This window comes from Ailuropoda melanoleuca, chromosome 3, assembly GCF_002007445.2.
Source record: "Ailuropoda melanoleuca isolate Jingjing chromosome 3, ASM200744v2, whole genome shotgun sequence".
Lineage (NCBI taxonomy): Eukaryota > Metazoa > Chordata > Mammalia > Carnivora > Ursidae > Ailuropoda > Ailuropoda melanoleuca.
The window spans coordinates 82,467,958-82,484,496 of NC_048220.1; the positions used below are offsets into that span (position 1 = coordinate 82,467,958).

Sequence of the window (16,539 nt, forward strand, 5' to 3'; positions counted from 1 at the left end):
ATGCTGTATATGACTTGCCTTGCTCCAGTGAAGACCAGTTGCTAGAACATGCCGAGGGACAGTCTGTGGCATGTAATGGTCATTGCAAGTTCCCCTTTTCATCCAGAGCCTTTTTGAGTTTTAAGTTTGACCATAATGCTATAATGAAAATCTTGGACCTTTGATAGCAGCAGATGTGTTGTGGAAGTCCCAGGATCAGAGACCTGTTGCATTTGAGTGGGTGTCTCTTTGAGCCTTACCTTTCTCAGGTGTTTTAAAGAAATGCAGGGAGGTAATGATGTTTCTGAAGATAACGTTCTCTGCAGAAGAGAGAGTAGAAAGAAACATAAGTTTGCACTGTAAATGCAGTTATAATCTTTTATACAGATATACCTTTTCAGTGTTTGGCTAACGAATTTAAGTTGCTTTTTATGAGAGCATTTTGTTCTGTGTGATTGTGATTTTTATTTCGTGTTCTGGTCAAGAAAATAGTGTTAGAGTCATCATTAGGTAGCCAAGTTATTGGGAATGCTCCATCTGTCCATGACAATGATTGCAATAAGAGTTTCCTTGTGTTGACATTTTTAAAAGAAACTGAAAATTCACAAAATATTAAATGTATGGGAGAGCTAAAAATGTCACAGAAGTCAAGATTGCAGGCCATCTGCTTTGGTGGCATTTTGCGCATTTCTCTGCTTCTAACCATTTAGGTTCTCTAATCCTCTCTGCTGGGAGATTTGTTGAAAGGTTTTATTTAGAGCCAGCATCTACTATGTAATGTTCATGTTAAAAATGAACACAGCACTTCATTAAAGGACAAAGTCCTCAGCCTGGACAGGGACTGGTTGGCTGGGTGGGGAGTGGACGCTCTGACTTGGAGTTGAGAGCCTTGTGCAGTCAGCAAACCTGGGTGAGCGCTGGGGAGTTGCGGGGAGGGGAGTGTGGCGCAAGGAGGCGGGGACCTGGCGACTGCTTTGGTGGCAGCTGCTTTGGTCCTGTCTTCACTGTCCTGCCACTGACTCTTCAGTATTGTACAATGGTTTCATTCCTGTGAAAATTTATTCTCTATTACAGTTGTGTAAATATGAATGGAATACTGACATTATTAGGTTTTGGATTGCATCTCGGTGTTGATCTGTGGAAACAAATGTTGTGTTAGGTTCCAATTTGCAGTAGTGGCAGAAACTGGCATGCTTTTATGAGCATGCCGAAGCCCCTGGATGCTGGAGCGGGAAGGGAAGGGGTATGTGATTCACCCAGGTACGAATAAAGCATTTTACTAGGGGACGATCAGAACATGAAGGTGACTACATAACTCATTTCCAGGACTGTATTTTGCTCCTCCAGGATTCTTAAATCTTCTTAAGATGGCAGTGCCCATTTTAAGAAGAATTTCAGCTCTAATTGAGGACAATCGCCAGGACTTTAAGGGGACTTTAGTGTTCGGGCTGCTTCTGACCTCATTGAAGGTATTTGTTTTGGGGGGGTGATGTGTGAGCATATGCGTACGTGTGCATCTGCCATGTGGGTTTTAAAAATCTTTTTTTACGTGTGGTATCCACAAAATATATCTCTGCTTGTAAATTTTATTGTAGAAATCTTTATTCTGTATAGATAGCCTATTTAATAGGGGTTCTATTTAACCCAGTAGGACTTTCAGAAGAAGTACTATTGTAAGGAATTCACTTGGTATTTCTTTGCTTTAGCTTTTAAATGGCTTGATTTTAAAGGAGAAATTCTATTTATTAATAAAAGTGTCACCCTCTTGGTGCTAAGCAGGAGAATTCACGATTACACCAGTGTGTTTAAAATTAGGTCATTCATAATCCTGCATCTTGTAATGTGACAAACTTGTGGATCCTTCTGTGACCTTTTTTAAAATACGTTATATGATTGCTTTTGGAAGCTCTTACTGTTCTTTCCAGAAATACAGCTGCTTTGCTTGGGTCTCCTTGAGCCATATTTATAGTTGGTCCCGGCATTCCAGATTTCTATTAAATTGTTGAGGGAGTGAAAACTTAGTTTGCCTAGCAGGTAAATCATTTTCACTCATTTACTGTCATCTGGAAACCATATAATTTTAGTGATTTCCTGTGTGTCTGTGTGTGTGGTTTTGTTTTTGTTTTTTGAATATTTTGGTCAGTCTTTCTGGTGCCTAGAGTTGTATTTTTCAGCTCTTAAACAAAAACAAAAGAGATTAGAGTTAGTTACCGTAAGGGTGTCCTCTAAAGGTGTTGAGCCTTTTCAAGAACCAACAGATTATCTCTTTCCAATTACAGCAGTTTAACTCTGGTTAAATGTTATTGCTGCTTCGTTTAATGCACTGTGGAACAAAATAAGGGTATTGTTGGGATGGGATTTTGGTAACTTGAGGCTTTTAGCTCTCTTGACAGTTGGAGATACAAAAAGATGTGAGTTAAAGTTTATGTGTGTGATGTGACTTAACTATGCAGAGAATGTGTAAGTTGGGTGTACCTGTTTTATGTACATCTGCTGTACTTACTCCCTTGAACCTGTGTATTAGTTTCTCAGCGTTCAGGTTACCTTGAGAAAGGCCATGCTTAGCACAGAGCTGGATTTCTCCTTTGAGAAATTTCAGCATGGTTTGAAGAAATCAAGTGATGCAGAGTGTGCTGAATATGCAATAATTTACTTCTGTGTGCTGCATTTTAAGAAGCTAGATGAGAAGAGTAGCTGTGTTGGCTTCGTTGTGTTTTATGTCTTTGAGAGAAAACTAGGTCTTTGAATTCACTTTTTAAATGTTCTTATGTTCCATACTTACATGTCCCCAGGTTCAGTGCACTGTGAATCTTTTATTTTTTTAAATTTTGTAGGTGTTTTTATGTATAACTGTAATGATTTGTAAGATGTTAAATGAACTTTTTTGTACTTAACCATCGTTATCCAAAAGATAGGGGTATAGTTTACATGCTTTCACAAGTTTTTGTTAAGAAATAGCAAATGAATGGTTTTAGGATTTCAACCAATGACCCTCTTCCTGAGACATAAACTGAATAGCACCCTTAGCATGGGTGAAATTTGAAGAGGTTTGAAACTATAGTTGGATTTTCATGTTACTGTATAAAAGCAAGTCTCCTATGCCGTCAGGGGATTTGTGGTCACTGCTTGCTGCTTTGAGCTTTGGATATTCTTATTTTTCTATTAAATATCAATTAGTAAGTGCAGATAATTAAGATGTATAGCAAAATATGGCAAAAATACTTTTATGCTCTAAGATTGGATTGGTACTTTGTCTTTTATGGCTTTAGTAGTATGTGTGTAATATCAAATAAAAAACTCAAATCTAAGTGAATGGCATCCTTCCACAGGGATTATATTTAAATTTTATTATAAAGCTCAACATATTATGGTGGTTTTTAGAAAAGTTCAGGTCTAAGTGCATGTATGCATTAAAAACATTTCATTACCTAATTCCCTCTTTTGTTTGTTTCCAACAGTTAACTTGAATAGTAAGGAGCAAAGTCAATATAAAAATTAGACTGTTTGCCTAGTTACTTTTCTTTCTATAATATCTCTTGGCTTTTTATGTTTTATTTTTGTACCAGTATCTCCCTCTGCCTCTTGATATTTTGTTTTGATTGACATTTGTTTTGTCTCTGTGTTCTCTGAGGAAGTGTTTTCTTTGCATATTAATCATAGTTACAAGGTCAGATTCATTAACGTGTTTATGATTGAAAAAAAGTGTCACTTAGTGATTTTTGACTCAGGTTATATTCTGGCCTGGGGAAGGGGCTCATATGTATTGTTGTAACTTTAGATTAGTGATAAGCAAGACAAAGTCTTACTTTGTCTGAAGGTATCAATATCCTTTACCTTTAAGTACCTGTCTCTGGGTAAACAGGTGTTAGTAAAACAACAGTTCTGTTAAACCTTACTTCTGATAGCTTGGTAAAGCCTAGCTAGAGTTCATTTTATATTCTGTCCTAAGACTTTAAAGTGTATAGTTGCCAAGAACTCTAAAAATGAGATTATGATGGCCTCAGCTTCTTTTTCTTCCTAGAATTGAGTTGGTCTTGAAGTTTATACTAGTGTGTCCTGAAGATGGCAGATTGCAAATAGGCAATAAAGCCTCTGTCCCATGCTTTCAAAATAAAGTTCTAGATTGCAGTTCCAAACTATAGGATAGATTATTATAGCACAAAAGTGGCCTGAGGGGAGGAGATAGCTATTGTTGCTAGGCAAAGAGAGTGTAAGGAAGAAATACTAGAAGATAAACCAGTGCTTAAGTGCTGTCTGTTGTATTAGGCTAGCAATGTGATCATTGCCTAGTCAAGCAGTGTCTAATATGTATGGCTGTTACCAAGTGTTTTCTAGCTCTGGATAGTTATTTTTTTTACGGTTGCCAAGCAATCTAGTAAATCTAAAGTAATTTTTCTCACTTGAAAGATCGGTGTTTGGGAGTCTGGTCCTTCCTGTGCTGATAATTTACAACTCCAGCCACACTGAAGTTCTCTGCTTTCTTACAGGAACATAAGTCAGAGCACAGCCAGCCATGGTCAGGCGTGTGACGTAGCCACTTCATGAGGTACCTGTACATTTGTGCTGAATGTGATCCATTCCTTTCCATCTAGTTCTCTTGTGACAAACAGCATTTACTATTGAAACAGTAGTGTAAAGCTAGGGAAAAGAATAAAGCTACCTTTCATACATGGGAGTGGACCTGAAGGGCTGGCTTCCACCAGCTTAGTTGCTCAGACTTTAAAGTAGAAAGAATTGTAAATTAAAAACTATGGTAAAGTATGGAAGTTTTATTTTGAGAGATGTTTATAACTGAATCTTTAATCTGGGTCCCCAGATTAATGAAATCACTAGTAAAGAGATTCCATTTGTCTTGTGTCTTCTGTGGTTAGCAGAGGGGATGGTCTAGGGATGGTAGCGGCTGGAAAGCACAGTCTGAAAAGAATTGACTGTGACACAGTGCTTGCATTAGCTGTGTTGTAGTATTGGCCGGTGGTGCTTGGGGGGAAGGGAGTGGATGCAGAAATCAGTTGCCGTGGTTTGTAACCACATGGACCCTCCTCTTAGTAGACTTCTTTAGTCCTTTAGTCCAATGGAAGAATAAGGCCCTGAACATATATAGGTGCTGCTTTTTTGGTGGGAGGGCTCTTGTAGGGGTTTGGGTGGTGTTTTGATTATTGGCTTCTGAAGCCAGGAAGAGGCCACAGAGTCCCCACTGCTACCCCACCTACCCTTTGTATCTTCTCCCTTGTATAGAATAGTTTGTGCTACATTCTTATGTGAAATCTGCCACTTTGGGAATTTATATGCAGTGATCATATCTTGCCCTTCAGAGATGATCTCACTTGACCCTTGAGCCACAAGTGGAGAGGAAGGCTATGGACACCAGTGCTGTTTTGGGTCTCAGTGCATGTAGCTGTCAGATTGTTTGGGAACAAAGAAAACTGTGGTTCTAAGGTGAAATTGGCAGTGTTCTGCTAGTCCTTAGTCCTTGAGAAGTCTTAGTTAACAGTCTTAGGTTGTGGGCTTTCTGAGATAGAATGTAACATTTTAATTTAATCTGCTTTTAATTCATTGAGTTTCTGAAACAATCTCTAGCTACAAACTATGGTGTGAAACATTTTGGGCACAAATCCACATTGTTAGTCATTGCTCAAGCTTTAAGAAATTAGCTAGTTCTTTGTAAAATATCTTGGTTTCTATTATTATTTCGTGATACTTTGGAATCAGCTATGGATGGCAGCAAATGAAAGCAAAGATTCTCAACTGAATGCAGTTTAGCAGGTAGTAACTATTCCTCAGCAGTTTGGTTAGATGTTAATACTTTCTGCAGTGAGTGGCAGTGGACTTGCTCTCTTTATGTCCTGTATATATAGTGTGCACTGGTAGAAAAGCACAAAAGACGTATCTACACGAGTTTCTTTGTGCATTTCACTACTGTCCTAGGGGACTCCTGTCTCTTGTTCATTTTAGGTTTGCATTTGGATGCCGTACAAGTACCTTTTAATTTCAAATATAGGTGTCTGAAGAACTGAGTCTTTAATTTTACTTTTTTGCTCATTTCACTTCGAAGTTAGGACAGGAGACAGCTAACTGACTTTCCATTTTCTTACAAACTTTTCCTTCAGTAACAGGGAAGGAAAATAAAACCATGAACTATTTTGTATATATATAACACACACATTATATATATACATATACATATATTTTCTTATGATTGTGTTTGAAGTTTATTAGCTTAATACCTTATAAAAAATCATCTTTGGTAATTGACACATACAATTCAGATTTAGAAGTTTACCTATTGGCTTTAATGAAAACTTAAAAACAGTCTTATTTCAGAATAAAATGATTAATCAAATGGAATTATAGTTCATGTATTAACAAGTGAAATCCTGTATAAGATTGTTTTTCATGCAGTTTGGATGGGAAGGGAATAAGAATTTTTCTTTTTAACCCTACCACTTCTAAAACAAGGGTTTGAAGTGTCTTTTATGCTGCAGAGACTAGGTGATGTTCAAGGAAGATTGTGTAGTCTTAAAACAGTTTTCTTAGGAGAAGGTGAAGATACTTATGCTGAGTGATGTTAAATTTTATGTGGGACCTACAAAAGCTGGTAGAAAAAAATTGAAATGGTTTCACTAAATATGATGTTGAGAAAACTGGACTTTAGGGTAAATGTGATAGATTTGTAAACTCTTCAGTAATCATTTTTGTCTTATGTGAAAGGATTTAACATTTAATTTTTGCCTTAATTATCACAGCGTTTTATGACTTTACCTTCTAGGGCATTTTAACGTTTAGAAAAAGACTGTAAGTAAACCTTTGGAATAATTCTGTCTCTGGTAGTGATGAAGTTCCTGGTGCTTGTTTTGGTTAATTGTCGAACAATTAGAGCAGAAAAGGAACCCCAAAATACCTGTGGGTTTACCTTGTTATACAAATTGGTAACTTTCAATTGGATTTATTGTGTTTCTGGGTTTATTACATTCTGGCTAAACTAGCTTTGTCTCTTTTCCCTTAGTGTTAATCAAAGGATGAGGACTGATTGTCACTTATATCGGGTGTGACTATCATAAATTAAGATTTTCCCTTGAGTTTAAATGTTTGCAGGATTATTGTATTTCCAAAGTTGACTAGCAGTGCCAGCTGTAATCTCCCCTGAGAAAATGAACAAAGTCCTGTGTCTTAACAGTTGTTATGCTCTTTTTTTTGAAAGCTTTTTGATGTAAATAACACCAGTTTAGAAATTAAAAACCTTTTATCTTACAGAATACAATTCGAGTGAATGAAGGTTTCCTTTTCTATTTTAAACCATCTTTACAGTTGGTTGTTCAAATATTGGCTTTCTGTACAAATATTGTGTTGACTTTAGGCTGTAGTGCGGGATCCATCAATTTCGCTGCTCGGGCAGTTTTAAATACCACCTTAACCTGGTTCCTGTTACTGTTACTTGTTATCATAGGTTCCAACTTACTCATATTTTGTCTGTCTCTCTTTGGACCAATAAAAAATGACAAGTATGAGATAAAGGCATGTTTATATGATGGGAAGAACTATTAAAAGAGTGTCTCTGCAAAAGTGAAAATAACCGGTATGTATTCTCCATCTCAAACACTTAACAGTTTGGTTATTGGTTCAAAGCAAAATTGGTTAGATAATATACAATCCAGTAATTCTTAAACAGTTGTTCTTGAACCAGGCTTTCTAAATAGAGTATGTAAGTAAGTCCTTGGATCATGGGAGAAATACATTCTTCTCCACTACAAACCTCAGCTATATAATTATTTTCATTTAAAATTTTGAGAGGGGGACCAGGGTGTTACACCTTGCTTTCACATTGAGAGCTGACCACATTTTGCAGGAAAACATTGTTCCTCTAATAGACATGTTGCAGAGCTCCTTGCCATCTTCTTTGTAGTCATGTGTGACTTCCTTGTACTTCCCCGATTATATTGTTTCCCTGATTTTTTAAAAATGAAAAAAAGATTTTTCAATAGATAACTTCCCATTCATGCCAAATTTTAAAAGGCAGCCAAATAGAAATAGGTGATAAATGAGGGTTCTGTGGCTGTCTTGACCATTATAATATAGTGTCTTCTGGTCCCCAGCTTTGACTAGGGCTTTCAGTTTAATGTGAGGCAGCACAGGTTTGCAGGACGACAGTCCTATCACCCTTTAATGAACACAGTTAAAGTACATCATGGAATTAGAAATATTTATTCAGAATATAAGAATGTTTGTAAAATATTATAAATGTCTCTGTATAAATAAACGGAGTTTTTTTTAAACAATTCTATATCAAATAACACAAAGTAGCTATTTTACAGCAGCTAAAACTAAAGGCATCTGGAAACTTTTAAAGCATACAAGTGAAGAATCGAAAAAATTACAAGGTATAGTACAGTGTTAAGGGGTAACTAAAATGAGACTTTTCAGTACAAACAGAATACTGACAGATGCAAACTTAGTCACATGTGCTTTAATAACTGACAGTACATTCAGGCAGGTTCTTCTAATTAATTCAAGTGGTTTAAAAGGAGCACATTTTCAAATAGGAAACTCAAATCTCATGCAAAGTAAAGAAGTCTTGATAATATGTCTAGAAACTGATTAGGAATAGAAAAGTGAACATGTGTCATCTTTGCATTAGGTTCAAACAGAAGATTAGTAGGGGCTCTCATTCATTTGGCAGTCGTGACATGAGCACTCTTAGTGAATTCTGTGAGTTCTACAAACAACATTTTCCATATGGATTTGATTTGCAGAAGGTGCAAAAGTGAAAGTTACAGCAAGAACTAACTAAAAGCAGGTCATTGGTGTGAATGTGGGGGAATTTTGTATGTAGCTTGCTGCTTCATTCTGCCGAGCTGGTATTTCAGACGATCAGTGGATAAGTGATCTCTAGCAGCGTCGACTAGACTATAGAAAAATCAAGCACTGTCAGTCAAGGATCTAGTTACTCAACAGCAGTTGCTGTTACGGGGCAGAATGATTTCTTGGTCACGTGCAAGAGCTCACTTGCATTTGAATAGAGAATTTAACCAATATAACTGTTAATCAAAAATGCAACCATTGTATGTGCGACAGTCTTCCTCTGTACAGGAATTGGTAAAACAAGAATGCAGGTCCAGCTGGTTTTCAGCTTGTATTCTTTTCCACTTGGTTGTATTTTAACAGCCGTCGAGTGCTCAGTGACGATACGGTGGCAGAAGCCAGCATTACATTGGTAGTTCTGGGTGCAGTTCTAAAAAGTCAATGCTTGGCAGCCGAAGATGTATGTACTAGTGAATCACATGTCATCAGTTAGAAAGCAACTTCAAGTGTGTGAAGCCGGGAACTTCAGAAGGCCACAGNGGGTTGTATTTTAACAGCCATCGAGTGCTCAGTGACGATACGGTGGCAGAAGCCAGCATTACATTGGTAGTTCTGGGTGCAGTTCTAAAAAGTCAATGCTTGGCAGCCGAAGACATGTATGTACTAGTGAATCACATGTCATCAGTTAGAAAGCAACTTCAAGTGTGTGAAGCCGGGAACTTCAGAAGGCCACAGATTCACAGCTAACTTCAGCCTGGCCTACATAAACACGAGGCTTCCAGGGACCAGAACAGGATTCGGATAAACCTCAGTGAGAAATAGGTGTGCAGCAAGTAGAGTTTGTATCATTTCTTGTCAGGCCATTCCACAGAGGTAAATAGAAAAATATTGGCTATATGATTTTTTTTTAATACTATTGTTCTACAAAGCTGTCACTGCAGAAAAAACCTCAAAAATGTTACTTATCCCCCCTTCCCTCCCTAAAAACCGTGGCAACCCTATCAACTGCACCCTCATTCAATTCAGAAATTTCACTCATCAGAATTCTTTCCCTTTTGGCCTCCAAAAATCTTCTCTGTTTGCTGCATCTAGAAATACAGGTACAGCTGTAAACTTAGCATGACCTTTTCGCTTTACATAGTTTCATGGATGAGACGTAACTCCCAGTTAGGCGTTTGCAAATGGCTTAAAAGTTTCGGGGATCCTTTGGGTGTTTTCTGTAGTTCCTGATGTCTTTGTCACTACTTAAAATACGAGCATGATACCCCAAAGTCTCGAGAGCTGTAAGCTAATTGACAGAGTTTAAAAATCATTGCGGGATAACTTTAGCGGGCTGCAGGAACACCTTCAGAAGAGAACAGGCAACTCTGGAGGTCCCTAACTCATGCCAGTGGCCTAGTCCGGTCCAGATGAGGTAAAACCATGGGGTGTTTTTTTTCTTTTAAAATAGTGGAATCGTTGTGCAGGCAGGAACTAGGAGATTTTCATATAGTTTCAAGTTTTTCTTAGGATGAGGCTAGGGATGCTTTTATTACTTTACCAGTTCGTAAGAAGAAATCATATAGGCTCTAATTTGGACTGCCTGTCTGGAGTAGTTAGAATGTCAAGGCTCTAATTTAAAGTTCTTGAGATCCCTGTAAAGTATTGCGACAGGCTCAGAGGAAGACTTAGCAACAAGTGCAAGCATCTTAAAGGGGAATTAAGCAGTTATGCTTAACTGGCACTTAATTTTTTATTAACCTAACATTCTAGTTTCAGGCAGCTTGGCTGTTACCTTCAGAAAGCGGACGTGCTCGTAGATGAGCATGAACCAGAAATGGCTAATTACCTGCATTGGCAGTGAGGAAACATCTAGTGTACGTCTGGGGCTGGAGCAGGAGAGGCAGGAAGGGCATGATAAATCTCAGCTCTCTGATCACTTAGGATATTTAATCATAAGGAACTTTCGGTGGAAGTCTCCAGGAGGACTCTTACCACCCGTGAGTCCACAGCAGTTTCGGCAGCTGGTGCACGTGGGCTTTGGCAGAATGTCGGATCAGTTGGCAGGCCCACACACTGATGCCACTCCAGCTGCAGACGGAAGTCTCTTTCGCTATGATTTTTACCTTAATTCAGCAGTGGGAAATATACTCCAAGGGAACTGTGAAATGGATCCGTTCTTCCCATGTCTGCTTCTCTAAGAGCCAAAGACGGAACAGAGAAGATGACTGTCTAAAAGGGGTAACCATGGAGGGAAGTGGAACACAAAAACATGGAAGTCGGAAGACTTTTAACCTCATACAAGTTAAATCAGTGTCATTTTTCACCTTTGATGGAGAGGTTAATATATCATTGTTCACCTTTGATGGAGAGGTTAATATAAACCAGCTGCTATTTAGAAAGAGCAACTCAGGTTATAAGAAAACATTCAGGTACGTGCATTGATTTAATCAGTGTGGTTTCAGTGGGCCCCACAATTAGCATAAACAAATGCCTGTTGGTTCACCTCCAAGAAGGATCTTGTCTTAGGGAGTATTTGAAAAATACAAGGAAAGGAAATCAACTATTGCTTTTTTTTTTTTAATTCCACACATTTATAAAAGTAACAGTTTTTCTGGGGAAATAGTTTTCACCCAATCACCACATATTTAGAAGTATTACGTTGAAGTATAAATTCAAAAGGAGGCCAGGTAGGGTCAGTTAATACTGGGGCTTATAATGGAGGAGCTGAGACCTCTTGGGTCTGGAAGAGTTACATGACCCTAAAGGGTGAATTTTCTTTTTACTTGGACCAGGAATGGTAGACAGAAGTTAGCAGACAGGGTTTTAGTCCTGGGTCAGCTATACTTTTCAGTGTTGGTGAAGATGAAAGCTGTTTTGATATCTGTTCAGTCATAAACATCTCCCTCGGCAAACTGGAAAAATGGGGAAAACCAGTATTTTGTCTTTTAAACTTTTTTTTTTTGCACATAATTTTTTCAGTCACGTTTTCCTTATGACAAAATGAAACTTTATCCAAAAGTAAAAATTGACTTAAAAAAAAAATCAAAAGAACCAACTTTGACTAAATGGTAGATTTGTAACAAAAACAGGAGCCAGTGGGCACTTTCACAGTGATCAAAGCAGCCAAAAGCTGCCTTCCAGACTGATAACAGTTTTTTTTGGTTTGGGGTGGCTTTTTGGGGAAGATGGGCAGCCTTACTGCTGGCCTAAGAAGAGTGGTTGCTTTTGGGATAGAACTGCTCCAGCTGCTCTGCCCTCCAGGGCGGTGGCCGGAGTGGCCTCCGTTGCACAGAAAGCTGAGGACCTTGTATCAGGTTGCCTGGAAGCAGATCTTCAGGTCATGGACATTGGGACTCTCATGTGACCTGGTCATAAACAAAACTTTGTGAACTCTGGCTTTGGGATGTAATTCTTGGGGGGACTGCGGGTGGCTCTTCAAGTACTATAGAATGAAAGGCAAGTGGCCCTTTAAACTGCATCAGGGTGGGGTAAGTATAGAAGAACTGAAAGACGGGCAGCGGAGTGATGAATTGAAGATGGAAGGCTTCCTGAAAGAATTCAGGTACTTTGGTCCTGGCCCAGCCCTGCCAGCATTTTGCTTGAAATTTAACCTGTTTAAGTACCATATGCTAACCAGCACTTTGGGGGAGGGCGGTTGCAGGATAAAAGGAGGCCTCGGCGACCACTCCTTCGCCCCCTGCCTCTCGTAACAGCAGGAGTGAAGTCTTGAACTGGTGGTTCAGTAGCCGTCTCTTAAATAGGTGGGGTCAGCCTGCAGAACACTCCGCGTCCTGCCTCTCGCCCGCAGAGAAACGGAGGCAGGTTTCGAGCTTGAAGGTACCCCTGTGGATGAATTTTGATTGCTGCAGAACAGCCACTACGTGGTGCCCTGGGGTGGGCGAAAGTTCTGCCGGCGCTCCTCTGCCCTTGAGACTCTGGATAAAAGTCCAGCTCCGGCGTACGTACCAACAGGATCATCTCCGCTCCAAGTCTTGGCTTTACTAAGGCTCCCTGGGAGGGAGATCCCACAGTCGGAAGAAAGCACCCTTCCGGCCCTGCCTCCACAGTGAGAGGTGAAAGAAGTGCTCGTTCTCCCAAAGAGCTGTTCAGGCGTAAGCCCTGGGGTTGCTGTCCCTGTAACTTCGAATGTACCTGGGACTGTAACCCTGTGTCCCATCCCCCTGTAATCTACCTCTCAGAGCACCTCTGAGCGACAGCCTGTGTCTCAGAGCTGGTGCGTGGGTCCCAAAAACCAAAGCCTGCTTGTAGTAAGCAAATCCGCAGTTCTAGAGGCTGAAGACACCCCGTCCGCACTCCCACACGTCAGTGTTTATCCCTGAAGAACAGAAGCAACTGGGGGTGACAGAGGTCCGGTCACTACCAAAAAGAGAAGAAGCGACAGTCTTACAAAACCAACGCCGAGGGTGCCACTGCTGCACAGGCTCCAGAGCGGAGCGCGTGGGAGGGTGGCCACCCGCGGGAGACAGAAGCAAGGCTCCCGGCGTGGCGCACAGAGCGGGTCTTTACACGCCGGCCATGGGCCCAGAGGAGGAACAGAATCCTCTGGCTAGAGTCTGCACGGTGTCGCCAGGCCACTTGTCCCCGGAGCTGAGTCCGTGGTGCTCCATGGTGCTCCATGGTGCAGGCGCTGACCTACCTGCCAACCTTGTCTTCTGTCACTCTTCCACCAGGTGCTCCGGCTCCCGGGGCCTGTCGCTCCCCGGCGACCTGCCAGAGTTCAGCTTCCACAGGCAGAGCTTTGGCGCGCAAGCGCCGGTTAAAGTGAAGTTTCGTTGGTGTGCGGCCTGGAGTTCTCCTCCTCCAGCAGCGCTATTCTTTGCTTGAGCATCCTCACTTGGGTCTCGTGTCTCTCCACCATGGCCATCATCTGAGACTCCAACTTCTTCAGTTTGTTTTGATGCTTCTTCTTTGCTTTTTCATAGGCAGCCACCAGGTTGCTGTGTGGGAGCGGGGGTGGGGGAGGAGAAGGGAGAGTCATCTGAGTCGTGTGGAGACACACACTGTCCTGTCTGCCGGGTAACCGGGTCCAGAGAGGTCACTCAGCCTCTAAAGGATGTGAAATCAAGTATTCAGCACTCGTGGCCATTCACCTGTTGGCTTACCTACAGTTCGTTTCCATGCTAGACGCTTGTCCCTAATCTATTAGGAAGGGTGTAAACCAAAAACCCAGACTAGCTACATCCAAAATAGGTAAGCGAAAAGGCAGGTGAATTCCAGAAATCTGCCATTTAAATACAAGTAATGAGGGGGCATCTGGGTGTCTCAGTCCACGAAGCATCTGCCTTCAGCTCAGGTCATGATCTCAGGTCCTGGGATCGAGTCCCACACGGGGTTCCTTGCTCAGTGGGGAGCCTATGTCTCCCTCTGCCTGCTGCTCCCCCTGCTTACGCATGTGCTCTCTTTCTGACAAATAAAATCTTTAAAAAAAAAATAAAGTGCTAAGTCTGTTTGTTGTTCCATGGCTGCCTGCAACAGACGGTCCGGTCTAAGTTACCAGGGGTATTCCTCAAGCCCTGCGGTCTATGTGACCTCGCCTGGGAGGAGGGCAGAGAGGCTCTGATGACTACGCTTTGGGCTGGTGGAATGTGGAGCACGAGGCCATCAGCTAATGCTGCCAGCCAAACCAGCTTATATTCTCTAAGCCTCGCTGATCTGCCTCCCTGAAAGCCTCCTGGGAAGACAGCAGGGAGTAAGCCCAGGGCAGGTAAGTTCTAATGCCTGCTCTGGGCCAAAAGAGCAGCCCAGTCCCTTCCATGTGCAGTTAGGTCCTCCCAGTGTGGTCTGAACACTGACTCCCTGGGATTCCCAAAACCCTCTCAGGAGAGGGGCCTTGGATATCCTTTACCTCAGGTCCCCGTGAAGCCAGGTGTTCCCGATGTATTTCACAACAGTGTACTGCCCGTAGAAGTGCAGGTGTGAACCTAGCTGCCTTCTGTTAAGCCAGACATTAAAGAGATTTGCAGATTGTAAAAATAGCGCCACTTTTCTAATTATCTTGGAAAATAGTTTTTTTAATAAATGCCAATGGTATTAATGTGACCAATGTATTATTATTTTGATTTTTTTTTGGGTACAAAAACTTTGAAAAATTTGTCTTGGTTTTAGTTTCTAAAGTTAGATTTATGAACAGATAAGTAATTTATAAGAACAAAGTTCTTTGGGTGGGTTCCTCAGTGTTTTTTTGTTTTGTTTTGTTTTTTTAAAGATTTTATTTATTCATTTGACAGAGACACAGCCAGCGAGAGAGGGAACACAAGCAGGGGGAGTGGGAAAGGAAGAAGCGCTCCCAGCAGAGGAGCCCGATGTGGGGCTCGATCCCAGAACGCCGGGATCACCGCCCTGAGCCGAAGGCAGACGCTTAACGACTGAGCCACCCAGGCGCCCCTGGGTTCCTCAGTGTTTTATGAGCATAAAGGGGTCCTGAGCCCAAAAGCCTGGCTCAGTTGGTAGTATAACTCTTAATCTCGGGGTCATGAGTTAGAACCCCATGTTGGGGGCCAGAGTTTACTTTAAAAATAAAAACTGTTGCTCATATAAAAGTTCTGTAGCCAATTTTGCTTGGCAAATGTTGGCTTAAACACCTTTTTTTTTTTTTCTTTTTTTAATTGTATGACTTTTCAGAACCTTCGCTGTAGGAATTTAGGGGACCGTAGTATGCTGCATTTCTCAAGCATATCTGGCCCAAGGACAGGCCTTTACTAAGCATTTCTTAGTTTTCTATGAAACACTTTGGGAAATGATGCTTTAGGGAAGGCCAGGCTTGGGGTGGGGTGGGCTGGTGAGGACTTTCCATTCCCTAGAGCTGCCTAGAGCTGGTTCCCAGCAGTTAAGGAAATGCCCTCCCTGGTGTAGGAGTCCAGGCACCACTGGGAATCCATAAATGGAGACTTTACCTGTTGGCTCGCTTTAGGTCATTCACAAACTCTGCTGATTGCTGGTGTCGGATTTCACTGCTCTTGGTCAGTCTTTCCAAGGCGCTCACCAACTCTTGAACTCTGGCCTTTAACTTCTTTTCTCTGTATGGAGGAGAGACAAAGCATGCCTGGAGTAACTTGACAAGATCAGAGCGGTGGCTGTTACTCTGGAAGCCATGGCAAAGAGGAGGAGGGTTGAGCTTGCCGAGCCAAAAGGCACGCACGTATGAAAAGGAAGGTACTGGAGGTACCTAGAGGTCCCCTCAGGTCCAGAACATCTCACCACTGCATTCCTGAAGCTGATAAGGGCCCTTTAGAGAGAGCTCAGATTGCAGTATGCGTCACAAAGGAACAAGACAGGAGGTTGTAGCCGTCCAGATGTGGGACGAGTACAGCTGGACCACAAAATCTAATCTGGGTTCCACACCCCCCTTTCCCAGGTGTGCTAATAAACATCTCTTGAATCACTGATTTGAGAACAGAAACCTCTGGTCTGGCGGCCTACCTTGGACAAGTCCCGACTCCGCGAATCAACACGATCCTACTTTGCAAAAACAAAAACCAGTAGTGATGGAGCAGAAATTGATACTCTGATTTTAAAGGTCCTCGGTTCCCCCTTTAAAGTATTTAGATTAGATTTGCACTCTGACAACCTCCCTTCCCCAAGGCTTCAAGTTCCTTGGGCTCTTTACTGCTGGGGTAAGCCAAAGTCACTGACTTAGCGTTCAGTTCCAGGAGGTTTCTAGTGTCCAGTGCGCTTCCCGTCTTCCCCTGACTCCCTCGAGCATAAGACCTGGGAAACACTCCTGAGCGCCCTTCCTCAAGAGGCCCCCCCTGTCACAGGCAC

General features: G+C 41.6%; 2 protein-coding genes across 7 annotated transcripts in view; one reads left to right on the top strand and one right to left on the bottom strand.

Annotated features, from left to right (window-relative positions):
• DCP2 (decapping mRNA 2) overlaps positions 1–16,539 on the top strand; it is a 65,161-nt gene that overhangs the window by 45,901 nt on the left and 2,721 nt on the right. Inside the window, exons 11-12 of one of the 6 annotated variants that reach the window (XR_856207.3) lie at positions 1–1,448; positions 4,467–7,237. The exons of 3 other annotated variants lie outside the window; for them this stretch is intronic. Coding sequence is in view for 2 of the 3 variants with exons in the window: in XM_011224901.3 (XP_011223203.1) it covers positions 1–164 (164 nt within the window). In the remaining variant the exon portion in view is untranslated. Of the gene's footprint in view, positions 7,485–16,539 lie in introns of those variants that run through there. 2 more of the 6 variants (XM_034656619.1, XM_011224901.3) reach the window with 2 other exon arrangements.
• The window catches only part of MCC (MCC regulator of WNT signaling pathway), a 407,237-nt gene continuing 402,022 nt past the window's right edge, over positions 11,325–16,539 (bottom strand). Inside the window, 2 exon segments of the mRNA XM_034656615.1 lie at positions 11,325–13,715; positions 15,672–15,794. Coding sequence (XP_034512506.1) covers positions 13,535–13,715; positions 15,672–15,794 — 304 coding nt within the window. The 3' untranslated portion in view covers positions 11,325–13,534.